The sequence below is a fragment of the Cetorhinus maximus genome, chromosome 10, assembly GCF_964194155.1.
Source record: "Cetorhinus maximus chromosome 10, sCetMax3.hap1.1, whole genome shotgun sequence".
Lineage (NCBI taxonomy): Eukaryota > Metazoa > Chordata > Chondrichthyes > Lamniformes > Cetorhinidae > Cetorhinus > Cetorhinus maximus.
The window spans coordinates 107,220,726-107,244,503 of NC_135888.1; the positions used below are offsets into that span (position 1 = coordinate 107,220,726).

General features: G+C 42.1%; 1 protein-coding gene and 1 long non-coding RNA gene across 20 annotated transcripts in view; one reads left to right on the top strand and one right to left on the bottom strand.

Annotated features, from left to right (window-relative positions):
• Positions 1–23,778, top strand: part of LOC144685930 (uncharacterized) — a 64,974-nt gene that overhangs the window by 29,357 nt on the left and 11,839 nt on the right. The window contains exon 5 of one of the 3 annotated variants that reach the window (XR_013577816.1): positions 22,417–22,903. The exons of the other annotated variants lie outside the window; for them this stretch is intronic. This is a non-coding gene — a long non-coding RNA (uncharacterized LOC144685930). Of the gene's footprint in view, positions 1–22,416; positions 22,904–23,778 lie in introns of those variants that run through there. 3 annotated transcript variants of the gene reach the window in all.
• The window catches only part of tcf7 (transcription factor 7), a 196,527-nt gene that overhangs the window by 28,196 nt on the left and 144,553 nt on the right, over positions 1–23,778 (bottom strand). For 13 of the 17 annotated variants that reach the window (XM_078550961.1, XM_078550958.1, XM_078550956.1 and 10 more), the window contains 4 exons: positions 16,224–16,314; positions 12,970–13,056; positions 8,579–8,701; positions 1,657–1,819 (listed from right to left, as the gene is read on the bottom strand). In XM_078550961.1, the coding sequence (XP_078407087.1) occupies positions 1,657–1,819; positions 8,579–8,701; positions 12,970–13,056; positions 16,224–16,314 (464 nt within the window). The remainder of the gene's footprint in view (positions 1–1,656; positions 1,820–8,578; positions 8,702–12,969; positions 13,057–16,223; positions 16,315–23,778) is intronic. The other 4 variants (XM_078550963.1, XM_078550962.1, XM_078550960.1 and 1 more) reach the window with 1 other exon arrangement.

Consider the following 23,778-nt stretch of genomic DNA (forward strand, 5'->3'; position numbering starts at 1 on the left):
AATGGAAGGATGCCAATGACATAGATAGGGAGGGACAAAGCCATGAAGGAACTTAGAGGCAGAAACCTGATTAGAAAGATTCAAACATGGAGTTGCAAGAAAGATGGCCACAGATTTAGGAACGAACTGGACAATTCAGGACTTTGGACATGAAACAAGATGGGATGGCAAGGACAGAGGAATTAAGTATGTTTTTTTGAGAGGAGGGGTCCGATGGTGGAGGGAAGAGTATCTGAGAAGAGAAAAACTATTTACAGTGTCATTATACATGGAGGTCAGGAAGGAGAGTTCAGTGGTCAGTAGTTTAGTGAGTTTGGAGTCAAAGGAGTAAGAGGTGTGCTTCATGGGCAAAATGAGTTTGGTGAGAGAAGGTGGGGAGAAACTAGAGAAAGACTGTGATTCAGGGCTAAGTTGAGTGGGAGCTCGGGGAGGGGGTTAGCTTGGTGGACAAGGGGATGGGGCAAGTAGCAGAGGCAGTTGAAAATCCTCAATCCTTGGCCCCAATTTTAATTTCTGCCCCTGGTAGAAACTGGGTTGCGGCATAGTGGGACGGGGGATTTACAATAAAACAAAGTCACCTACCCTATTTAGATCCTGCTGCCTTCTCACCTTGCCCTGGTAATAATCTGGTCTTATAAACAGACCAACAGGAAGGAAGGCCATTAGGACCTGATCTGGAATTTTAGTTGAAGCCCTGAATGGGGGAGCAGTGTTAACTTCCTTGTCAGGTAAATCAGTTGGCAGATGGATTCATGGACCAGAATGTTAGGTTAAAGATGTATTTTAGGTTTCCTTGAGGACCAGGAGAAGCAGAGATCCTTCTCTGGCCCTCACAAGGAAGCCATGGGCATTACTTGTCCAAGGCTACCACACTTCTGACCATCGCCAGAATCACACTCCCTTCTCCCCGATCTAGCCCAGAGCCTTCTTTCCATTCCTAAATCCCTGTCAACAGCTTCTATCCATCCTGATCCTGCCTAGAGCCTTGTCTCCCCTTCTGACCCTGCCCATAACCTTTTTTCCCATTCCTGAATTCCAGTCAGGAGCCATCATGTCCAGATCCTTCTCCCTGCTCCCCATCCAATCTTTCCACAGTGGTTCTGGCTGTGGCCTACTAGCACCAGATGTCCACTGCCGCCTGACAGTGAGGTAGTTAATCTGGCCGGGTTTCGGTTCCATGTGCCCGGTCATGCTGGGTTCATTGTCTCCTGGATTCCCAACAGCATTGTGGTCCCCCTGTGAAAATTGATATTGAAGACATCCATGAGCTTTTCACTACATTGTTGGAGGGAAGGCGAGGGAGAGCAGGGGAGACGTGTTTAAGGAGATGGCCGGTAGTGGAGAAGAGAAGCTATAGACTATCTTTGATGCTCCTGAAAGATCAGAGGAGACTGAGGCTTAATATCCATGTCCCTTTGCCTTGAGGGAGCAAAGTTGGGGAGACTGTGGTTGGCTTTATGACCCTTGAATGCATAACATGACAAAAAGCTCAATTGTCCATGTTCAACCTGAATGAAGAATAGCATCTGGCTGAGGATCCTAAGAACTGTTGGTACCCTGGGGGTGTACTTATGTGAGTTATTCTCCTCAAGTTTTAATGATAAGAATGAGATATTCATTTATTGATGGCTGACAATGACATATATTTTCACTTACTCTTCTACCCAAGATCTGATTGATGGCTGCGCTCTCTTTCAGAGTGCACTCAGCTACGACCTTCGCCCTCATTTCTTTCATGTAAAGCATAAATGCGTTGAGGGGTTTTTTGATAGTAGGCTTTTTACTTTCTTTTTCCCTTTTTGGTTCAGGATTAGGTTTCCTAAAGGACAAAAATAGTACATAGTTTAAGAATAAATTGAAATAACTAAATGTCAGAATTATTTGTTGATAGGCACAGGGCGATGGAATTAAACAAAATATTATCCTTTCATTTCCGAGAAACTGAGTTTGAATCAACCCTAGAAAGACAGGATGGAAATTTCTCTTTCTCACTTTCAGTTCTTGTTTGAGCATTAAAGTGAAATGAGTTTGATGGATTGGCTAAACCAAGTGTTGTGGACAATTATCAGAGCAACACACTGCCCCATATTCAGTATGGCTGATCTGTCAAACTCATTCTGAGAAGCCTCTCGAATAAAAAGATAAGAATCGAAGGACCCATTTTTGGACCTTTGATAATCTATTTACTAAATCAACAAGTACAACAAGGAGATGCTTCACTATCAGGAGTACCAGCATTGGCATTCTGATATCCAATTCTTTCAAACCTACCAGAACATGTTAAATTACATGTATGGGCCGTACATTTGAAAAAAAACCGTTTCATTTTAAAATTGAAATGAGGCTGTGTATCATTCTTAAGCAGTTTAAAAAGTGCCTTACTAGCCTTATAAATAATATGATGTAACTCTGTGACTGATGACAATGATGAAAGCAGAGCACCAAATAGGAAAATCTTTTTCAATTTTTGACATGCAAGGGTAGATTTTAGATCATGTGTGAAAAGCCAGAGGAAACCGCTGAACTTCCCACCTAGGAGTCTACGGGAGGCCAAGCCTATTTTCTGGGCCATGTTTGTATTCCACCAGTCAATGGTCAACCTAAAATGGGCTTGCTGCTGTCAGGTGAAGATCAGAGACAGAATCTTCGGGTGGTCAATGGGGGGCCGGGCTCCACTTGCCGTCACGTAAAATGGCGCGCGATGACGTCAGGCATGTGTCCCGGCGTCACCGCGTGTCATTCAGGTCCTCAGTTCGGCAGCCGCGCAGCGGAGTCGGCTGTGCTCCTGCCAAACTGTCAAAGGCCTATTAAGGCAATTTCGATTCGAATTAGGATAATTAACTGAGCTGCCCATCTGGCGGGCAGGTAAAAAGCCCAGGGGGCCTTTGCATTTATCATGAAACCTCACCCACTGGCGAGATGAGGTTTCATGAAGGATTTATACATTTCGCGTGCATGCGTGAAAGAGCAACCCATACATGTCATGGTGGTTTGGCAGGCATTGCAGGTGAGAAGGGGGTAGCCTGGGCTCACAGAGACCGAGACATGTCCTATGAGGCTCAAAAGAGTGGTGTAAGGAAACACGGTGTTTCCCCTAGCCAAAAGGCTGTTAAAATTGCCTCAGGATCCCATCCAAGTGATAGAGCCCTGTAACTTGCCTGGATGATTGCAGTGTCAACAACACTCAAGAAGCTCAACACCCTCCAGGACAAAGCAACCACTTGATTGGTACCCTATCCATCACCCTAAACATTTACTCCCTCCACCACCAATGCAGAGTGGCAACAGTATGTACCATATACAAGACGCACTGCAGCAACTAGCCAAACCTCCTTCGACACCACTTTCCACACCCTCGACCTCTATCACCTAGAAGAAGAGGGCAACAGACATATTGGGAACACCACCAACTGCAAATTCCCCTCTAAGCCACAAAGCATTTTGACTTGGAACAATATCACTGTTTCTTTACAGCCATTAAGTCAAAATCCTGGAACTCCCTTTCGAACAGCACTGTGGGTGTACCTACACAAGATGGATTGCAGTGGTTCAAGAAGGCCGCTTACCACCATCTTCTCAAGGGCAATTAAGGATGAGCAACAAATGTTGGTCTTGCCAGCCACACTCATCCCATGAAAGAATAAAAAGAGCTGGCTCAGGAGCCACCTCCACTGTCCTACATTAAAATTGTTACAGGGCAATGGAGTGGGAAAAGGAGCTCTGACTGGTTTCCACAAGGCAGAGGAAGTTAAAATCCCCCCATCAGTTTGATATAATTTGAACTGGAAGCTATCCTTCATCAAGGGACATCGAACTCGAGACCAGAGCCAAGTTTTAGGGACAAGGTCAGGTTGTTTGATCTCTAAATTAGTCAAAATGTAAAGGCTTTGTTCTAGGTGTTAATCAAATTGTACTTGGTCAAAGATAATAATGCAAAACCAGATGAGCTCAGAACAATTGCTTGTCAAGTCATTTTATGCATAGTAAATTCCTTTGTCTTTTTGAATTTGATTGACTAAAAGCTCTTCATATGGATTTATGCTGGAGACATCTTTCAGCAACATTACTTCAGTTTAAATTAAAGTCTTTGAGGTCAAAGTAGGAATCACATCACATACATGTGACATTGCATCAGAAGCCTACAAAGGTGAGCTTAATCTAAAAATCTTGCGGATTGCTGGGCTATGTAAGAAATACATTCGGAAGAAGGATATTTTGTTCTTTTATGGAATGATAACTTGCTGGGACTGATTTTCTTGTTGTATGCCTGGCTCTTGTGATTGCTCGAGAGAAGCATATAGAAAATAAGTGAATAAGGATCCCACGGCTATTAGGGAATCTGGGAGGGAATTTTCCACCCCTTAACTTAAATAGATGAAAAATTGTGCTGTCTCCCCTACAGTTGTGTGATCTTCTTTACTTGATTTTCTCCTATGTGCTGCAACCAGATGATCCCATAAAACCAGGCACAGCAACAAATCTGCCAAACTATGCTGATCTCTATCTGCTTTAGCCCAAAAGTAATAATCTGACAATCTGATATTTATCATTCTTCAGAGAAAACAAGAGAACATAGTAAACATCTCACATAATCACCACGACATTATACAGTAATTGAGGGTAATTCCTGTCCTGCTATCCAGCCCACAGCAAGTAAAAAGAAGCAGGTTTGGTTCACAGACTTTGTCCAGTTGTCAAAACCCTCTTACTTTGAGAAATATTCATTGAAAGTCCTGGGAGAAAGCCTGAATAGTAACAATGACTTTGTTGCATAGATGATTGTGGCTGCTGCTATAATTCTCATTAAAAAATTGTTAAACAGCATAACAAATGTTTTTGCTACTGTTGCTACGTGATCTGCTAAGGTTCAAATACAGTAGCGGCCATTTGAAGGAAGTTTATGAAGAAAGCTATTCTCAGGGCTAAATCTGTCTCCAACCCAAAAAAAAAGCTCCCCAATATGGCAAAAAATATCCCCATAAATGGTGGAAAAGGTAGACTTTATACTCCAGACCACAACTACCGTTTTCTTTGATTAACTGCACATTAATACCCAGATATTTAAAGATGGAGAATGTTGGCTATTGTAGCTTAATTCCAATCATAATGGAATATTGTCTGTTTAATATGTTGCATCTGTTAGTAACTTCTATCTCAAATTGGAGTCTGATTCATACTGTGCCAAATATAACATAACTCTTTAATTATGTAATTTATAAGTAACAGTTGCTTTAGCATTCCATGTAACCAAAAGGATAATTATTTCCAGGTTCACACTTTCCTGTGACTCTAAATTAAATCAAAATCATCCTTATCTTCGGTCTGTCCTCATCATGCACATTAGTGCCGTGAATCAGATTTTCCTTATACATACATAAAACTTAAATATGTAATTTCCTTAAGTGTATAATTTAGAGCCTTAGTCTCCCTCCCTGAAAATGTGTTACCATAGAAATTCAGTCTGCTGAACTCCCTTGATGCCCTGTTGAATAGAATTACCCCCTATTACAGAGCCATACAAACCAGAAGATCTCCCATTTGATCCCTGGTTTGTGCTGAGTTAACTGATCTCAACCCAGCTGGCAGTGAGGAGTTCTACAGCTGGCCTCAATGGAAGGAGAATCAGATATGATTCTCTCTCTTCATCAGTACATTACAGTAGTGAACATATTTCAAAAGTACTTCACTGGTTTTAAAGTGCTTTGAGATGTCCAATGGCCATGAAAAGCATATATAAATGAAAGTCTTTCTTTTCCTTTGCAATCCAGTGCCCCTGCTGGAAGTGTGTGTGTGTGTTCATTAAGTGGTTAAAAGACAGGCCTCTAAGACAAACAATTTTCTGATATTATTGACTAGGCTACCATGTTAGTAATGGCTGCTTGGGCAAGGCACTGGGGGGTTGCCTTTACCTGTACAGACCTCAGCATGAGTCACCTTACAATAGAGGAGTGAGAAAACTGAAGAAAATGCATCCAATCTGAATAGCATAACTTACTTTTTGGTGGACTCCGTAAATCTTAAAGAGGCAATGTTGTCATGATAAAGTGTATGGCAACCCCTTTTTTGTTTGTATAAGGAGAAGAACTAGAAGAGTTTGTGTTGTTTATGTCACATTAATGTTCTTTGCAAGAAGATCCATCTGATCCAAAAGCACATGGGTAGATTAGGCAACAATGCTCACTCTACCTTTGTTGATTTCTCTTCAGCTTTTAACACCATGCAACCATTCAAGCATATTGAGAAATTGAAAAACCTTGATATTAATCTGACTCTCCTACTTTGGATCAATGATTGCCTTCATAACAGGACCCAATGGGTGTTAGTTTCCAGGGTTTACTTGGAACCCATGTTAATGAATACTGGATTTCCTTAGGGCTATGTACAGTTGCCTTTACTTTTCATCCTCTATGTGAATAATTATCAGTCAGAGTATGAAAACATATTGGTCCTGAAGTACGCTGATGATATGGAACATGTGGGTCTCATAAGGAATAATGAAGGAAACTATAGGAACTTGGTGGAGAAGTTTGTAACAATTTTCTTAAACTGAACAAAAAGATGAAAAAACTAGTTATACACTTTAGAAAAAAAACAATTAGTGACATTGTTCCCATGAAGATTCAAGATGAGGACATTGAAATAGTTACTAACTACAAGTATTTAGGCATCAAAATAGATGATAAATTGAATTGGAGGGAACAGTGTACAGATGTGGTGGCCAAGGGACGTACAGGATTATGCTATCTCAGAAAATTAAAACCCTTTTGAGTAAATTCCACAAATGTGAAACTTTTCTATACAGCTGTAGTTGAGAGTGCTATCCTTTTTGGATGCTTCTCCTGGGGCAGAATTTTTTTCTCAGCGTCTGGGCGCGTGCACGACACTCTTCGAGTGTAAAATAATGCGTGATGACATCGGGCAAGCGTCCCGACATCATCACGCACTCACACGATATTTCGGTTGGTGGGCGCGCGCTAAACTTGAAAGCGCGCCTGCCGACAGTTAAAAGGGCTATTAAGCACAATAGCAGCACAATTAACTGGGAATTTTCGTTGCCCATCGAAACTTATGGTTGGCGGGCGGGCGAATTGGCCAGGCAGCCTTTGCATTTTTCAGGAAACCTCATCCAAGGGAGGGATGAGATTTCCATCATTAAATAAAAAAGATAAAAATGTTTAGGCATAATTTTCATGTTGCATATATTCAGGTGACTGTTTCCGATGCATGGGCATTTTTTTCAGTTTTTAAAATCTTTATTTTGTGTATTTAAATTCTTCAGCTCCCTGAGGCAGTTCTCTGCCTTCAGGAGGCTTTCATTCTGCGCTCCCTCGTGCTGACTTCAGCGCATGCCCTCCTCCTGCCCCCAACCCAGGCAGCGCTGATTGTATCAGCGCGTGCTTCATGCTGGCTGGCTGTTAAATGGCAAGCCAGCGTGAAATCGTGTTCGGGGGCCGATCGTGGTCGGCGGTTCGTTCCTTGACTACTCCCAGGCCTGTTGATCGCACCCGCCCACCGAGCTGAAAATTCAGGCCCTGGTATTGTTGACTTAGGAAAGTAGACTCTTTAAGGGTGCAGAAAATATTGAACCAGGCAGGAAGGATATTGGAGAGCAGATCTTTCTTGATAACATCTGCTCGCGAAGACAAAAGTAAACAATGAGAATCACCCCAAAGCTGCTGGTTGCCTTCAGGGAGGTGGCTACAATCCCTCAGATGCAGGACTGCCCTTCTGCATAAGAACTTTTAACAGGAGTTTGATGTATGGATGAGGATATGCACTCAGGGTGGGACTCCCTGACTGGTTATTTTAATGTATTGGAATAGTTTTTAATACATATTTTAATTAAAGTTAGATCTCTGTGATGGGGCAATTTTCTTTCTTCTACTGTTATCATTCATTTGTATGTAGTATTTTAACAAACAAGCAACACACTCAAAATGAATTTTTGTACGGACAATAAAGTGAATTGAAGTGACACAGCAGTACGCTCGTTGCATCATGTTTATAAACAAATGAAAAAAGACCTTGTATGAAGTTGAAGGTTTTTTTAAAAGATCACTATGTTTTTATATAAAATACAAAAGTGTGTGAAAAAGAACGTTGAGCTAGTAATGTGGTCTCCTTACTGTAATTACAAGATAGTCTAACCAAATTAACCCCTAAAAAAGCCAATGTTTGGAGAACATCACCTATTCCTTGACATTTTGGAAAAGTTGGCTAGTGGGTTTGGTCTTAGGGAACAGAACAAAAGGTAGCCTATAGGAAGCTTGGGCCACTTGCCCAACTTTGTCTTTTTCTTACTATAGAACCGAAGTCTCTGAGTAATGCAAAACCTTTAGCAAAAACTCCCTTTCATTCTTTCTTTGCTGGCAATCATTAAATCATCTTCTGGTTCCTTCATAGGGATGTAGCTCTAGTTCTAATAATTTAGATTCAGACAATGTTTATGCTCTTAATGAAAGTTAATACCAGACATCCAGAAGTAACCGCTAAGACTACACGAACAAACAAAAGCAATCATTGTTTTCCACCTATGCATATGTAAGCAGTGCGATATACTTTCAGCCTCATTACTTACATGGATCTCAGCCCACTGTCATACTGATTCATGTCTGGTTTGCCTGAAGCACTCACAATGGCAGGATGGGGGATCCCTGTAGAGTGCATGCCTGGAGGGCCCAGCACCAGAGGATGGGGAAACCTGCAAACAAACAAGGTTATTTTAGTGTTATATCTTCCACAGTGACAATATCTTTGTGTGGCTCAAGATGCCAGAATTGTCTTTTAATTTGATATTGGGTGTGTGTGGATAGAACTAGCACACATGATGCATTTGTCGAAAAGGATAAAGTGGGATCAACACTTCGAAAATAACATGATTCAGTGCATCAATGCCTAACTAGGCCAAGTTCAATCCATGGTCTGTGCTGAGCTAACAGGTTACAACCAGCGTCAGTCACAAATCAGGACGGGGTTAAACTGGCAGCCAAGCTTTCTGCTTCCAATTGCTATTCGGTGATTACTGATGGAAGGTGAAGCATTGGACCAAGACGGGGTGTGATGCCCCACCCCAACATCACCCCCCACCCCAATCCCCCACACAATTTAATAGCCTTTCAACACTCGGGCCTGGACTCAAACCTGACGATTGGCCACTTGGGCGGGGTTGGCACCATAGAGCTGTAGCCCCACATGTGTCAGTAACTTCAGAGGAGGGGAGAAACAGAAAAACATTCAGGAATGCAAATTAGGGTAGAAGTTGTGAGGCTTTGTTGCTGGTACAGATCCTTGATAAACATGGGTCATAATAGAAACACAACATAATAACCCTGATTCTGCATCCTACCTTCATGTCTGATGAGACTTTTAGAAAGAAAATTGTCTTGGGCGGTTGTGCAAATGAGTTGCAGTATATGGCCCACCCATTATATTCTTCACCAACTCCCAATGACTTTGATAGCTCTGAATATTAATATTAAATATGGTATACAACACAAGGCTGATGCAATACTGTCCACTTTAGAATCATAAATAAATATCTTAAAATAAAAAAATAAACATTTGGCTCTATGAATTTCTAACCCTTTGTACCAACAGCAGAATCTCACAATCCCTGCCTTAAGGTATCTTCTTCATGCACAGGAATTCACAACTTTTGGTTTAGATCTGTCCCATCAAGAAGAAGAATTGAACCAGGGTTGCTTTGCATAGTAACACAGAGTGGCTATCACAGTCTCAGCACTGACGCCAACATGTTGGACCCAGTTAATTCCAATTGTAATAGAACCAGACTTCAGAAATGAAATTCAGTGGTGGACACCCATCACATCCACAAGCACACTTTCCACAGCAACCGTGTGGAACCCTCATCTTGTACACAAGGACTTAATTATTGACAGGCTTGCCCCCTGAATCATAACCTTAAGAATCACAGACAAAAACACAGTGGATACATCATAGAAAAATAAAAGCAATAAGGAAAGTTACAGTGAATCCTGGTGGAAAATTTGGTGATAATTAAGTAACAAGCAATGAGTCCCATTTAATGATAAATATATGAAAAATTAAAACAACCTTGGTTCATTCATACTTAAGCCATGGAAACTTAATGATGCCTTTTCTTTTGTCATTTAATCTCTCCTGCCTTCCACCCTATCACAGATCTTTTGTTCTTTCTTCCCACTCCCCTCTTTCCCTGCCTTTGCACCTGCTGAAAACCTATTTCATCTCTAACATTGGCCTAGGTTTTCATCATTGAGGAGGATAGTGGGAGTCGGGAAAATTCCCGCTCAGCCTGCTGCCTCGGGAAAAAGTGCCTGCAAAGGTGGGATCTTCATTGCTGGGGTTGGCTGCAGGCTGGGGTCAGGCCAGCCAACCCGGGAAAGAGGTCGGAGACAGCCACAGGGGCTGCCGGGTGTCAAGGTAGGCAGTTTAAAAGGCCTGCCTTGGTGCTGTGGGACTTCATCCCAGTTAAAATTTTTAAAAAAGATCCTCCGGCTCTCACCCATCACACCACCTCACCTCCATACATTCCCCTTGCCGATCCATGTCACTTCATGCACCCCCCCCTCAACTCACCTTCTTTGGAACTTCATACCTCCAATACAACCCTAGGCTTCCCATACAACCCCTCATGGCTCCTCGTGCCTTCATGACAAGCTATGATTCTCCGCCCATGCCCCCAGTTGCTCATGCCCCCTATGCCAAGCTGTGACACTCCACCCAGCCAAGCATACATAATGAGATTTGGCTGAGAGTCTGGACATCCATTACTTTTGTTGAAAAAGCTGTGCCCCAAGGAAAACATTGCTTGATTGGCAGTCCTGAGTCTCTGATCTCTTCTGTCAGTTTCACAATGTTTATTTACACAAGGTTAAGTGGTTTCAAGGGCTTGTGGCTTCTGTTATTGATACTTTAAAGAATCTGAATGATTGACACTTTTATTGCCCTGAAGTGAAATGACATTTTTAAACATAATGGAAAGTAATGAACAACTTTTTTAAAAGGCTTTTCTTTTTATACAGCCCACTTTCACTATAGGGCTCCATGGTTCTATAGAGTATAGTGGATCAATGGGCATGAAGGTATCATAGTTTTGCATAGGAGTTATGAGGGGATATGTGTGCAGGTGGGGATCATGGCTTGGCATGGGGGAATGGGGGGTCATTGGGGGGAAAACTTGGCATTGGGGGCATGAGAAGGCATGGGATGGGTGGAGTGCCATAGCTTGGCATATGGGGCATGAGGGGGTTTGAGTGCCATATCTTGGCATAGGGTCAGGAGGAGGACCTTTTGAACTCACCTTTTAAAAGGGCACCTCATGCAGGCTAGGGTTCATGACTGCTCTGAGGGGCCGTGAACCACAGCTCTTTAAAAACCTGGCCCGATTCCAAGAAAATTGCAGAAGCGTAGGACATGCCTATATCTGCAATGGAGCTGGCCAGGTCAGGAGTGCTGGGTGCAGGCTTCTGACAGGAAGCAGCCCTCACCCTTTAAGGGCACTATGAAAAATCAGACAGCCCAGGAATGGTGTTAGGAATCCTGGAATTGGGACCTGCCTGCCATTTTTAAAGGGTTCATGAGTCATGAACTCAGTGAAAATCCAGCCCATTGAGACCAAATATAATTCACTGCCACTATCAGCTGACGGTCGGCTAACTCAACCAAAACCAGGTCCTTCTCAGCCTAGACAACTCAGTTACATGCTATGTGTAGTTTTTAGCAAGGGAATCCTGTCAAATCCTGTCTTTGGGAAGGAGTCATGATAATGATGAATGATGTGATGATGCTTTTTCTCAATGTGGTTTGCATTATCTTATTAGAGGTTTGACAACTAACAAGGTTTCTGCTTTGATTAGTTTTATTAAACTAAATTGCCTTCCTGTGTGAGAACACAGCAACATTTTAAGGGGTGAGTTCACAAGTTCTCCACTCCAAACTGGCAGCCAAGCTCAAAGAGAATGCAGGTTGGAGATCAGGGCTACGATATTGCAGTGCCATTTTCCTGACCTGCACTCCCTTCAAGTTGGAAGGATTTAATTCAATCTATGTTTGCAAGGCAGCAGTGTTGAAAAGCATTGAGCTAGCATACTCTTGATCTGCAGTGGGGCTACATATGTAATTCTACATGGTTCACTGGTGTTGACCTCAGCTGTCCCATTCTGGGGAAAAATATACCAGAAGAATTTTCTTCTTACTATAACATGTCTCCTAGTCACTGCTCAGTCATCACACTGACAATGTCCTCAGAACAGATTAGGACATTTTTACCCCTCTCACCACCAACCCCCTACCCCCTTACCACCCCCCCCCCCACCCCCCCCCCCCCCCCCCCCACCCCCAACACCACCACCCCCATTCCCTTGGCTGATGAACATGTATGGTTGGGGAGTTGAGGAGAACTAAGGATCAAAAATATTCGACCAGGTTTCACTGTGCAGTCCATCTCATTTTGTAAACACACAAATACATAATCACATTTATAGGATCGTTCTCCACCATCATCAATATTGCTGTTCTTCTTATGAACATGCACAACAGGCTCAGTATCATCAGGCGCAAATTATTCAGTCGATAGTTAACTACATAGGGCAAATAACCATTAACATTTACTTTAGAGAAATAGTGGAATTTTCAAGAATTTTGAAGCATGTTGTGGATGTAACAAAAGGCACAATGCCCCGATGTCACAATACTGGAGAACGATCCTGTAATTAGACAGTGAGGGCACATGGAAAGCAATACCTAGGGCTCAGTACTCACCAGAGCTCAGCCACCTGGACAAGATATGGCAATTAAAAACAGGTGAGTGCTGATTGGAACTGAGGCCCAGGTTCAGCATATTGCTAGTTCTATCCCGAGATCAAATCACCAAATGTTGCTGCAGCGCCTAATGGACATGTCTTGGCAGAAGCTGCAAGCTATGAGACTGGCTTTGCCACTAGCTAGTCTCACACAGCCCATACCTACCTGGATATGGAAGTGCTGGGTGGAAGCGGTGAGGAGTAAGGTTGTCTAAATCCACATGATGTAATTGGATAAACAGACTGACCTTGCCTGGGATCAGGGGAAAAAAGGATCTATCAGCTGCTGGGCTTCACAGCCTTTACCTATGAACTTAACAAAGACAGACTACACTTCATCAGTGCAGGTACCATTCTGTAAAGTGTTGATATTGTTGTTTCGCTTCCTTATAGGTTTGAAGAGACTGGGATGTCAAAACTTGACTTTAGGGGATCTGGATGGTTCATGAATTGCTCCTCTTTCACCTCTGGATCCTGGGTTCCAGTTCAGCCCAGAATGCTGGGATGAAAATCTTCTCTCTCTGGTGGCTGTAAGATTCCTATTTCAAAAGATGTTTGAAGCAGTTTTCTCATTTTCTTCCCTTTCTCTGTTGAAGGCAGTGACTTATGATGGTGTGTGGTCTCATAAATGCCAGCGCTCCTCTGGTATCTGACCCAAGTGGTCATTCTTCATTTGTGGGGCTAATTAGTGAATGCCATCAAGTGATTCAAGCTTGAAGTATCAGACACAATTACTGCCCTCGTCCACCATCCATATGAGCACACACTTTAAAGTAGGGGGTGACTAAGATGGCAATTAGATGGCCCTTATCTCAGGGGCATTCAGAAATCAACAAACCTCAGCTTTCCTGGCCCAGTACCCTGGTCAATTCACTTGCCCAGTGAACAACAGGAAAAAGTGAGAACAATGCATTTCAGGAGTGACTTAAATCATTAGAACATGGGATAGATTCAAAAGTATTCCAATGGATTGGCAAATGGTTGGTAGAAAATAACAAGTAGTAGTACATGAGTATGTATCTAGTTGATAGTCATTTAACAGTGAAGTGCTAGAGGTTTGTTGGGCCACTATTGCATAAACTTTTTAAAAATGATTTAAAGGAAGGAATTAAGTCTATTGTGTCCAAATTTGCAGATGACATTAAATTGGGAGCACTGGCAAATGATGAATATCAATATGCACAAATTCAAAAGCATTTTGACACAGATAATCCCAGGATTTAAGAGACTGTTGTAGTATGAAGATAGAAGAAGGAGAAGGGATACCATAGAAGTGTTTAAAATTTATGAAAGATTTGGGTAATCCAAGTAAACTTTTCTGCTGTGTACAGAAGTTTACAAAGCAAACATCAAAGACTTTTCAATGAAGGCATAGCCCTTTTACGGATTATACTTGAGCAACACATTAGGTACAATTTTCTCATTGTTCAGGACTGCTCAGGATAAATCCTCCTTTGTTACTTCGGAATATGCTGAGGACTCAAAGCATAATTGAAACATGCACAATATTTCTCAGAGCAAGGGGGCACCACAAATTGCATTGGTTATACAAGATTTCCAACATACCAATTATTAATGCACTTCAACATAATTCAATATATGTGCAGTATTTTGAGATATATGGTTTTTGGGAGGGCTTCTCCAGTGATGATTTATTTTTCCAAAGGGAATTTCCAAGTGCTACGCCATAACATAACACCTGCGGTTTCTCTCACATGATGAGTTAATGAAACCAGCCACACTGTCCAGAGGAGGGGCCAGATGAGGCTAGCTGCCTTTCTACAGGGTGTGTTCCTGCCATCCAATATACCATTATTGTATAAGCTCTTAGCAGCCTTTTGTAGTGTGATATACGCAGAAGCCAGGGAACATCTTGCCCACCTCCACCCTTGCTAGGCATTGTATGTGGTCTAAGAAGGAATAAAAAGAGCATAAGGGGAGGGAGAAAAAAATAAAATAACTTTTAAAATGTTTTTCCATCCCATTCTCTCGATAGTATTACTGACTTCACTGAAAGTAGCTAATACATAGAATAATGACAAGTCAGATAATCCGAAGTGTTGGATTTTATAACTCACACACATGAGAGAAACCTTGGAGGGTTGTTCTTTGGGTGACAGGCTTCTCATTGTGCATGTGTTGTACAGTTATAAATTAATAAGTCAGTAATGCGGTTGAATCAGTACGGTGTTGAATATAACAAAAGAAAATAACAGCAAATAAAATGTCCATCTATACATAAACTAAATGTTAAATTTGAATTTGGGAATAAACAAGTTTGTTATTGATAACTAACTAGCATGAATAATACAAAGAATGTCTGGAGCCAAGACACTTGGCAGATACATGGGAACACCACCACCTGGAAGCTCCCCTCCAAGTCATTCACCATCCTGATTTAGAAATATATCACAGTTCCTTCACTGTCACGGGGTCAAAATCCTGGAACTCCCTTCCTAACAGCACTGTGGGTGGACCTACACCACGTGGACTTTAGTGGTTTAAGAAGGCAGCTCACCACCACCTTCTCAAGGGCAACTAGAGATGGGCAATAAATGCTGGTGCCCAGCCAGCGAAGCCCACATCCCGTAAATGAGTATATATAAAAAAATAACTTTAGACAGCCAGTGTACTCTGTTGCTTGGAGACAGGTGGGACAAATCAAAGGCCTTTTTCAGGTGTCAAACCAGGTGCTTATTGGCACCATCATGATAAAATCCATGTACTAAATTCATTCAGGAGTAGAGATCTTGCCAGATGCATCATGGTCCTTCAAGACACATGTTCTAAATTGAATTTTGAGGAAGGAAAACTTAGACAAAACTTCTACACTTTCAGAGTTCATTATTTCATTAGTTTTTAACCATCTCCATGTATAACTTTGCACAATTGGTGGGACCATGGTTAGCTGAGAATATAATTACATTTTAAACTAAGCTACCTGCTCTCAAAGGCAGATTAAATAGACAGTTTCAACCAACAAATCATCACTGAGCTCAACATAAAACTGGAATATTAATGCTTTTTATCACTGATACCACACATTCCATATTGCTACTGTTAGCATCATGGCTTTCTCTAACTCTTGAATGAAATAAATTCCTTTCAGAACACAGCCACCTATGAATGAGAAGAAAGCCCAAGCACCCCAGTGTTATCCCTCACTTGATCTTCCTCTGAATAGACAAGTAATGACCCTTTTCAAAGAACTGGATTAGTCTGTGGGTCAGCAATAAAATCAAGAAGAATCTAAGATGGCAGCATCACTGAAAATTTCAGAGATTGTTGAGGTCAGCAGGCATATGACTTTATGTTGCTTTGTCCTTTCAGCAGGTAAACAAAGCACAAGGACAACATCTTTGGCTCTCTTACAGCTCTAATGAAGGATCTTCAGGTCAGACTTTGTGATGTATCACTTACCAGCCCACTGTAGGGGTGATCTGTCCTACACTACCAGGAGACAAAGAATATAAAGCAGCCAGTTCAGGGCCTTGAGGTGACCGGTGCAAACCTGTATGACATAAAAATTGACAGTTAGAAAGTGTTACCCACCACATCTACTTAAAAGCATACAAGCTTCAGTACAAACATCAAGATTATGTTGCACATATTTCTCACCTTTACCATCCACTGGCATGCAACATGTTCTTTTCTATGTAACATAGTAGAAATTAGTCAGAGCCATAAGTTGGCCCTTTGATCTCAGCAACAAATTCTGGCACTGGTTGTACCTGCACAGGCAGCTCATCGTACAAGATAAGTCAATTTTGGACCGCTTACTTCACGACCCCTCAAGTAAGTTCCAGAAGATTGGGACGCACCATGACAGAGTGGAGTGGGTTGAATTGGTCAATCAATAGTACTGCTGAGTTGGAGGAAGAATTCCTGGTCCTCCTGGTGAGATGTTCTTTTAAATTTTAATCACGCTTACCTTTAGCTGGCAGTCACAAGGGCCATTGAAGACTTACGATCTTAGCTGGTGTCAGGCTTGCCCTGCTCATAGGTAACTAATTTTGTAGCGTGTCCTTTAATATACATTAGGCCCTTCGTTAACATTTTAAATAGACCTAATGCCTGTTGATGCCCAAAAAATGAACCCCATGAATTTAGCAGTGGGCACCGACTTGGCACAGGCTGCCCAATTCTGAATTGGTATCATTTTGCCCATTTTATACGTAGAAAATGGACACAACAAATACCAATTTTTACTGCAACATGCGCTCAGATATAAAGGCTACTTCCATAATCTTCTGCTCCCAGCATGAAACGTTACATGCAAGGGGTATGGGGATTACACTATAGTAGCCTAAATCTGACTAATGTTTCTTTCACATGCAGTTTCTTTATTGGGAGTATGGATCACAGAGTTACATCTGGGCTTCTGGCCAATCTTGCAGTGGAAAAATAGTGTATGTTACTCTTTTAAAAAGTTGTGGTATACATTCAGATCTGGTAGATTTTAATTTTTCCCCCTTATTCAACTCAATTTTATGTATCAAAGTTGATTTTATGATTTTACTATGTTTACAGATAATCAAGGACAACATCAAACTATATTAATTAGCTTTATTTTATAAATCCATTAACTCGTACACCCAGTAGATTGAGCTACGATTGTGTCCCTAGTATTTTTTCCATCTCTTCTGATTGATTATGCTGTACAATTCCACAACTGCCAACAGTTCTCCAGTTCTTCATACAAGGGAATATTTTACATGTGTAGGCAGTGAATATTGGCAGGTTAGTTGACTGTAAAGAGACAATGGAACTGACATGATTCATGACTACACTTGATAGCTTCATATATGCACTCTCCAGCAGGGGGTCACTGTATAGTGGTGAAGTATGGAAACTGTGATTTCCTGCTCACCTCCCCTGCCCCCTGGGCAGAATTTCCCCAGATTTGCACTGAGTGCAGTAGCGGGTGGGAAAAACGACGTTTTACCCGTCGGCCACAATGGCGGCTTTTCACGCCGTATCATCCCAAGCCTGCCGCGTTAATTATGCATTTGCAGGATATACACCATTTCAATGGTGTGTGGGCTCCGATTCGCATGCCACACCATCACCTCGCCACTTCATCATGCCAGGCACCACATTTAAAGTACAGCCGTGCTCAGTGCTTCCAGTCCAGGACTGCAGCAAAGAAGACATGGCCCCAAAAGGCAAGAAGGTTGCAGGCCTCAAACGCCTTTTAGATGCCATGGAGACCCGCTGTGATGTCCTCTACCTCCTCCCTGGGCACAGGAGGGGCAGCTACATTACCACTCTGGCTTGGTAAGCAATGGCACTGATGATCAGTGCCAATGTTGCACAGGAGAAGTTGGCCATCCAACGCAGATAGAAGCTGAATGATCTTGTCTGTGCAGCCAGGGTATGACAACCATCTCATCACTCTAAACTCACACACACAAGCCCATCACACATTCATGCTAACTCAAGGGACATCACCACCCATTCTCACACACATATGTCCATCTGGCCTCATCTCTTCTGGAGACTGCCTCCGCAGTCCTCACCATCCTGAAGCCACTTGCACAGATCAACATGTGCCCCCACAACACACCCTGGGATACCCTCCTTCCACGTACAGCTCTCATCCTGCAGCTTCTCCCCTTGCCTGAGGCCACTTCTCCCCCTTCCCCAAGCAAGCACTAGCCCTGCAGCTGTTGAAAAGCCACACACATATGGCTGACCTGGTAGGTACAGGCCTACCTGTGAGCCCCCTTAAAAGTGATGTGGCGCTGTCTGTGAAGCCTGGCGCTGATAACTGCGAGTGCTGACCAAAGCCTGCAAGTCCCGAGCGAAGTGCAGCCCGCCAAGTGCATGCCTTATATATGCTGTTGTGAAAGACCGGTGGACGATCCAACGGGGGTGCTGAGTCTGGTGGGCTGGCCTTATAATGATATGCTGATGTATTGCAATGAGGTTTCTGATGTCCAATGGCGGGGAATACAGCCCGCCATCAGCGGGCAGAGTGGACGATTGCAAATTGGTTTCACGATGTCATGAAACCAATTTTTGGCCTTCTTACCATATTGTCTGCTCACACCACCAAACACACCCGATGCTGGCGGGCATGGAAAATCCTGGCCCATATCCTTAAATCAGGGACACTAAAGATGATTGTAGCACTCTAAACATTGTTCTCGCATATCTGCAAACACAGCACAAGCAAGAAATTAAACTTGTGACTCTCCTGTTTTGTCCGGCTCAGTACAACTCCATGTACTGGATATACCCATTCAGCTGGCTGAGGAACTCTAATACAGCTTGCTATAAATATATATACATCTCAAAGTAACTGCCCTATATGCACTTCAAAATGCTATGGATTATAAGCTTGACGCTGACACTTTTAAATGGAAACACTCTGAAATGTTTATAAAGCACTCCAAATCCTCCATAGTTTCAAAGATTAGCGTGCAGAACACATTGTGGTTTTATTTTCAGTTGTTTGCAGATCTTTGCTGCGGTTTTCTTGGAAGCCAATAGCGTCTTCTGGCATTGCACTTTTCATTTCTGTGCCGTACAAGTAGGAACCACACAAGGGCATTAACCCATTTGGTTATTTTATACTTTAGCCTCTACTTCCCAAAAATAAATAGCCTCACCTAACTATAATATCCTGCTCCATCAGCAGGAGATAGAGAAACAGGAAACCAAGTTCATAGAATTTTTTTATGATCACTGTCAGTGTTCCTCAGTCAACTTACAATGCAGGAAAAGTTCTCTAATTCTAATTAAGTATTGCACAAAACTTTTTTTTATTGCTGATTGGCCTGTTGTGTATTTGCAGTATATTTTCCTCTCACCCCACATTCAAATATTCTCTCTTATTCCCCTTTGTTTTCATTCTCTTTGTCTTCCTCCCTGATGTCTCATGGTTAAACTGCAATCTTATGGTATGGCCATTTACTGAACCGTATGAGGTTTATTCTGAGTTATTTCCAAATTTTTAAAGATGCTAACTTGTGAAGGTAGTTCTAGTGGTAGTGACAGAGCTCTAAAACTAATTGACCATTCTTCATCCTAGAAAATCCTACACAGTGAACATCGGCAAGCCATTCAGATGTGACGGGCATTACAAGTGAGTTCGATGTTGTCTTCAGTTGATATCCACATAAACAATATTTCTTACACGGGTCACTGGACACTGACCAAGAGCAGAAACAAGAGTTCTCAATCATTTTTCCAAAGGCACACTGAGGCTAACTGTAATGTTTCTATTGCTACCCTGGGTGTGGTCAGCTAACCTAGCAGAAAACATAGAATGAATCTGGGAGCTCGCTGGTCTGCTAAACAACATGGTGTTTACACCCACTGAGAAATTGGAGTGCATCAATATCCTACTTCATTTCATGTCTCATCCATGAGACAAGGACGTGCAATAAAACATAAACTTCATACTAACTGATTAAATCATTAGGTTGGAGAAAAACAAACTTGCAGTCCGATTGTGGATTTCCAGCACCAAGCAAGTATTCAAAATCAGGAACAGGAGGGCAAACAAGAAAAGGACTGTGATTAGCAGCATCACTTAAACAGATCCTACCTTGGAACGGGAAAAAACTTAATGGTGGACTTAGGAGGAATCATGTTAAGATTCATGACCAGCAGCATTAGCATGACTGGTCTACTTAAAGCGGAGTCAAATGAAAACCTATTCCACTCAATTGTTAGATTGTCTCACTAGCTGATTTCTCTCCACTCATTTTCTTTTAAAATGATCATGTCCACCCATGTTAAAAGTATTTAAAATAAGTTTTTTAGCACTGCACAAGTATGAATTATATCAAAGTGCATCATTATGTCTCAAAAGCTTTACAATGAAACTGATTTGTCAGATATCCCCTTCTCAGAAATGATAAAATTCCTCGTAGAATTTCAGGGCCCAGGTTCATATTCATTTAGGAGGGGGTATATTGGTAGGCTCTGTCAGTTGCAAAACCTCCTTCCAATTGTTCACATTGGATTCAAATTCAGACCTTAAAGGTCACTCCACAAGTCCAGTGGAGAGCTGTGCACAATGGGTTGGGGTATCAGAAATATAATGATCTCCGACTCATGCAAAAGAAATGATATCACCACTAATATAATGACCCACAGGGTAACTTTGCACATTTTCCTTTAATTTCATTACATCCCAGTGATGAAAGATTACCATACATTTTTTGACTTTTTTTTAACCATGTATGTAACTCATTCACGGAACATGTTGTTCCCCTTACTTGTAAGAAAAATCAATCACGGCATTTCTCCCTGACAAGCTGCATGGGGCCATCAGCAGTGCATATAAGGTTTATCTTGTATTCCCTTGAGATTAGAAATTTGAGGGGGTGATCTAATTGAGGTACTTAAAATGGTAAAAGGAATTGATATCGAGAAGTTAAGTTTTGTCTGGGGGGGGAATCTAGAACAAGAAAGCGCAATTTAACAATTAGAGGTAGGTTATTCAGAAGTGAACACAGAAAGCCCTTTTTCACAGAAAGAGTAGTGGAAATCTGCAATTCTCTCTCCCCTAGGGGCTGTGGATGCTGGGCCAATTGAAATTTTCAAGACTGAGGTTGATAGATTTTCATTAGGTAAGAGTATTAAGGGGTATGGATCAAAAGCGGTAAGTGGAGTTGATGTACAGCTGCACCGTGTTCTAATTGAATAGCTGAACAGCCTCAAGGAGCTGAGTGGTCTACTCCTGGTCCTACATTTCTAAATAACAAATGTAAAGAGCTTCCTTTTCTGTGCGGTATCCCTCACATCTTTACATCCTGGGCAATATCTGCCACATGTTTTTTTTTTATTCGCCCACATCCCATGAATGAATTTAAAAAAAATGTAGCAGATATTGCCCAGGATGTACTACCATCAAATGACAGATGAAGATGACAGGATCATTCCCAATTATTCTGTATTATTATAGATAAAATACAAGAGCGCAGCACATAATGCTGCTTCTTTCACCTCCTCCAACAGCTGGTAGGGAAACTATCCTTTCATTTTAAAAAGTTATGTGTCCTCACTTTTGAAAGGACCATTATTATGTCATGTCCTCTGTATAATTGGTGATGAAAGGGCAAAGTTTTCCACATTGCTATGGCAGTTAATGGCCACATTTTTTGTGATAGGCAGAACCATATTCAATATGACTGTTATCTGTCCTTGCTTTAAAAGTTAAATGACAGAAAATCACTTGAGCTTCCACTGTGTCTGAACACAAAACTGTTTAGCCCATTCAAATCCAACACAGTATGGCTTCTCTGCCCCACACCAAGATCTAGTTGCGGTACAAGGCTATAAGTCAGCTCTACTGGCCTTTGAACAACACTTGATGCATTTAAGTGTATGACTAATTTATTACTTTTGTATAGATTTAAGGAGAGGGCTTGCAGGTATTTTTGACTCACAAGACAAATTTCCTGTATACGAGCAACCAGTATCAAAGACAATGGCTAATGGAACACTCTGCCAAAAGAAGATGTTTTTTAATATTCTTAAGATGTTACACTTTTTTTAAAAAAGCCAAGATGTCTTTGCGGTGCACATTGAGTTTTACTATTGTACAAGTTATCATCTGCTACAAAAGGTTCAAAGTTGCTCTTTTTTCTATTTACAGGCATATTTCAGTTAGAAACACCACAACATTAGCTGGCTATTCAGCCTTGCAGCCTGTTCCACCATTCAAGGAGATGTTTGCTGACCTGTGTCCTAACTCCATCCACTTAAAGGAAAATTTTGCTCTTGTAATGTTAGACACAGAAACACACAGTGATGAGACTAGTAATGTGATTAATTTCCACCACATCACTAACTGCTTCTGACAATCCACTCAGGACAGGAATCAGGTGGTGCGGGTCCAGTTGGGTGGCAACCTGCCCTGACCTCAGGAGCAGGAGGTCCAGGCGATACGAATTCTTGGGTGGGGGAGACCTAAACTTTCTTTTTGGGGCCTAGAGGATCATTCCTGCTTCTCCTGAAGCAGAAAGAAGTCAAGAATGTAGCTGGTTTGGCCACTTCTGACCCCAACATGTTGCCATTTGGCCCCATTGGCAGGACTGCTCGGGGCATTGCTTGAATTAGCAGTCAGCAGGAGCCAGTGCTCAATCTGCATATTTAAAGAAGAAAACCCCTGTCCCCTGCAGTATAAGGGTGTTTGGCATAGCAAGGGATAATGTGCCACTGGAGAACAGTACTGCCCATAGTGTGACGTAGAGGGACACATCACAGTAGGCAGGTGACAGAGTGGTATGGAGAGATTCAAGGAGAGGTCAGCATGAAGTTAACTCCTAGTTTGGGCCATACTTTGTACATATGTAAATAGTTATGTGTTATCAATAAACACTACTGTTCAACCTTACAAGCCTCTGAACCTCTTATTGAGGCCAGCTGAAAAAAACCCTTACAACATGGTGGCAGCTCAAGAATGAACCCCGAACCGAAAAACCTCAGAATCTGAAAAACTAATAAGTAATAACATTTTAGAGCTAGCAAAATTCAACAAGCGAGTCCAACAGCCTGGAGAACATGTTGACTCTTTCATAAATGAATTATACAGATTGGCTGAAGGCTGTGAATACAGCGACCTTAAGTCAGAGCCCATACGAGGCCATATCATAGCCGGAATGGCTGATATTGCCCTTTTGGACATACTACAGGCAAAAGAAGATCTGACTCCAGAAAAGGCCATCTAAATTGTCAGGAAGTCTGAAATTCGCCAACAACAGCGGTCCAATTTACGTTGGCAGGTTAACCCATGTTACAGAGCAAGCCCAGCTGTCTAGCTCATAATGCAACAAAAGGCCAAGGAGACTCCAGGTCAAGGAAGACAAACTGACCACATGATGGTGGGAGACCATGTCAGTGTTGTGGAGCTAAAAGACCTCACGGGGGAGTGCAATGTCCAGCAATCTCTGTGCGGTATTTCAACTGCAGCCGGCTGGGACCGTTTAGAAAGCTGTGCAAGTCTAAGACATCAAGA